General features: G+C 53.8%; 1 protein-coding gene across 1 annotated transcript in view; it reads left to right on the forward strand.

The window, feature by feature from the left end:
* Window positions 1–92: 92 nt before the first annotated feature.
* Window positions 93–1,610, forward strand: part of LOC106814338 (ligand-gated ion channel 4-like) — a gene marked incomplete at its 5' end in the record, with an annotated part of 10,223 nt that continues 8,705 nt past the window's right edge. Inside the window, one exon of the mRNA XM_014818637.1 lies at window positions 93–253. Coding sequence (XP_014674123.1) covers window positions 93–253 — 161 coding nt within the window. The remainder of the gene's footprint in view (window positions 254–1,610) is intronic.

Consider the following 1,610-nt stretch of genomic DNA (forward strand, 5'->3'; position numbering starts at 1 on the left):
AGAGAGAGAGAGAGAGAGAGAGAGAGAGAGAGAGATTTACGCAATGCCTCACACGTTTCTTACATCATCAGTCTGACATGTTGCCCTTGCAGCGTTGCTGGGCGGCGGCAGTATGTCGCGAGAGAAGAACATGGAGTATAAGCTATCTCATTATTTAATGCAAGACTACGACAAGACAGTGCGGCCGGCGTTTCACTCGCACGACCCGCTCAACGTCACGTTCGGACTGGCGTTGACACAGATCATAGATCTAGTAAGTATATACACACGGAGACGGACATATACGCACGCACGCACACGAACACGCGCGCGCGGACGCTCGCACATACGCACGCACACATACGCACGCACACGCGCACAGACACGTACACGAGCGCGTACACTTACGCACGCCCACACGCACACACGCACGCGCGCACACACACACGCACGCACACACACACACACACACACACACACATATATATATATATTCACACAGCACACACATATAATATATGCAAACATACATTACGAGTGGCCTAATTACAAACAGAAATAGAAGCTCTCCGAATGTAGGGACGATCCGAGCATATATAACTCGTTCGTTATCTCCTGCTGCCGTTGCAAGTTATGGCTTCGCGATTCATCTGCGGCGCGCAGCTGCGTGCGGGACAGGGTCGTGTTTGGCCAGCCTCCTCCTCCGCCGGTGGAGAGTCATTGTCCGGCGAGGTGCTATCTATCTATATATCTACCGCCGCTGGTCTGTGTTTACCGCTCCGGGCGGTGACAGACGCAGGACGGCCTGGTACGGACTTCGAACACTCGGTCACACACACGCAGACGCGCGTACACACGCAGGCAGGCATGCACACACACACACACACACACACACACACGCGCGCGCACGCACACACACACGCGCGCACACACACACACACCCACACACACAAACACACACACACACACATGTGTGTATGTGTGTGTTTGTGTGTGTGGGTGTGTGTGTGTGCACACACACACACAAACAAACAAACACACACACACACACGCACACACACACGCACGCACGCACGCACGCACACACACACTGGGTTTGATCATTACCGCACAGGTCAGCGCTGCGCTCTTGTTCACAATCTGCATTCGTCACGTGATCTCATCGCTCCCGTCGGCCGGTAATTTTTTGAGTGCTATTCAGATGAACGTGATTTCCCCCCTCTTTCTGCGCAGCGTCGACTGCGTGTTGTGTTTGTGCATGTGTTCGTTGCGAATTGTCATGTCTCATGCTACTGCGATGCTTAGCGGGTGATTGGCCGGCCATAAAAGCGCCAACACTGCTGTACGTATAAACGATTGAGCCGGTAAAAGTTTCGAAGTTGTTTTTAACATCTATTTGCGTGAAGTCACTAGCGTGACACATACATACACGCGCGCACGTACATACATGCACCCACGCACCCACATGCACACACATGTACGCACGCACGCACACACCAACGCACGCACGCACGCACGTACGCGCGCGCGCGCACACACACACACACACACACACACACACACACACACACGCGCGCGCGCGCGCGCACACACACACATACACTAGCACGCACGCACGCACGCATATATAT

Source organism: Priapulus caudatus, unplaced genomic scaffold (genome assembly GCF_000485595.1).
Source record: "Priapulus caudatus unplaced genomic scaffold, Priapulus_caudatus-5.0.1 Scaffold907, whole genome shotgun sequence".
Lineage (NCBI taxonomy): Eukaryota > Metazoa > Priapulida > Priapulimorpha > Priapulimorphida > Priapulidae > Priapulus > Priapulus caudatus.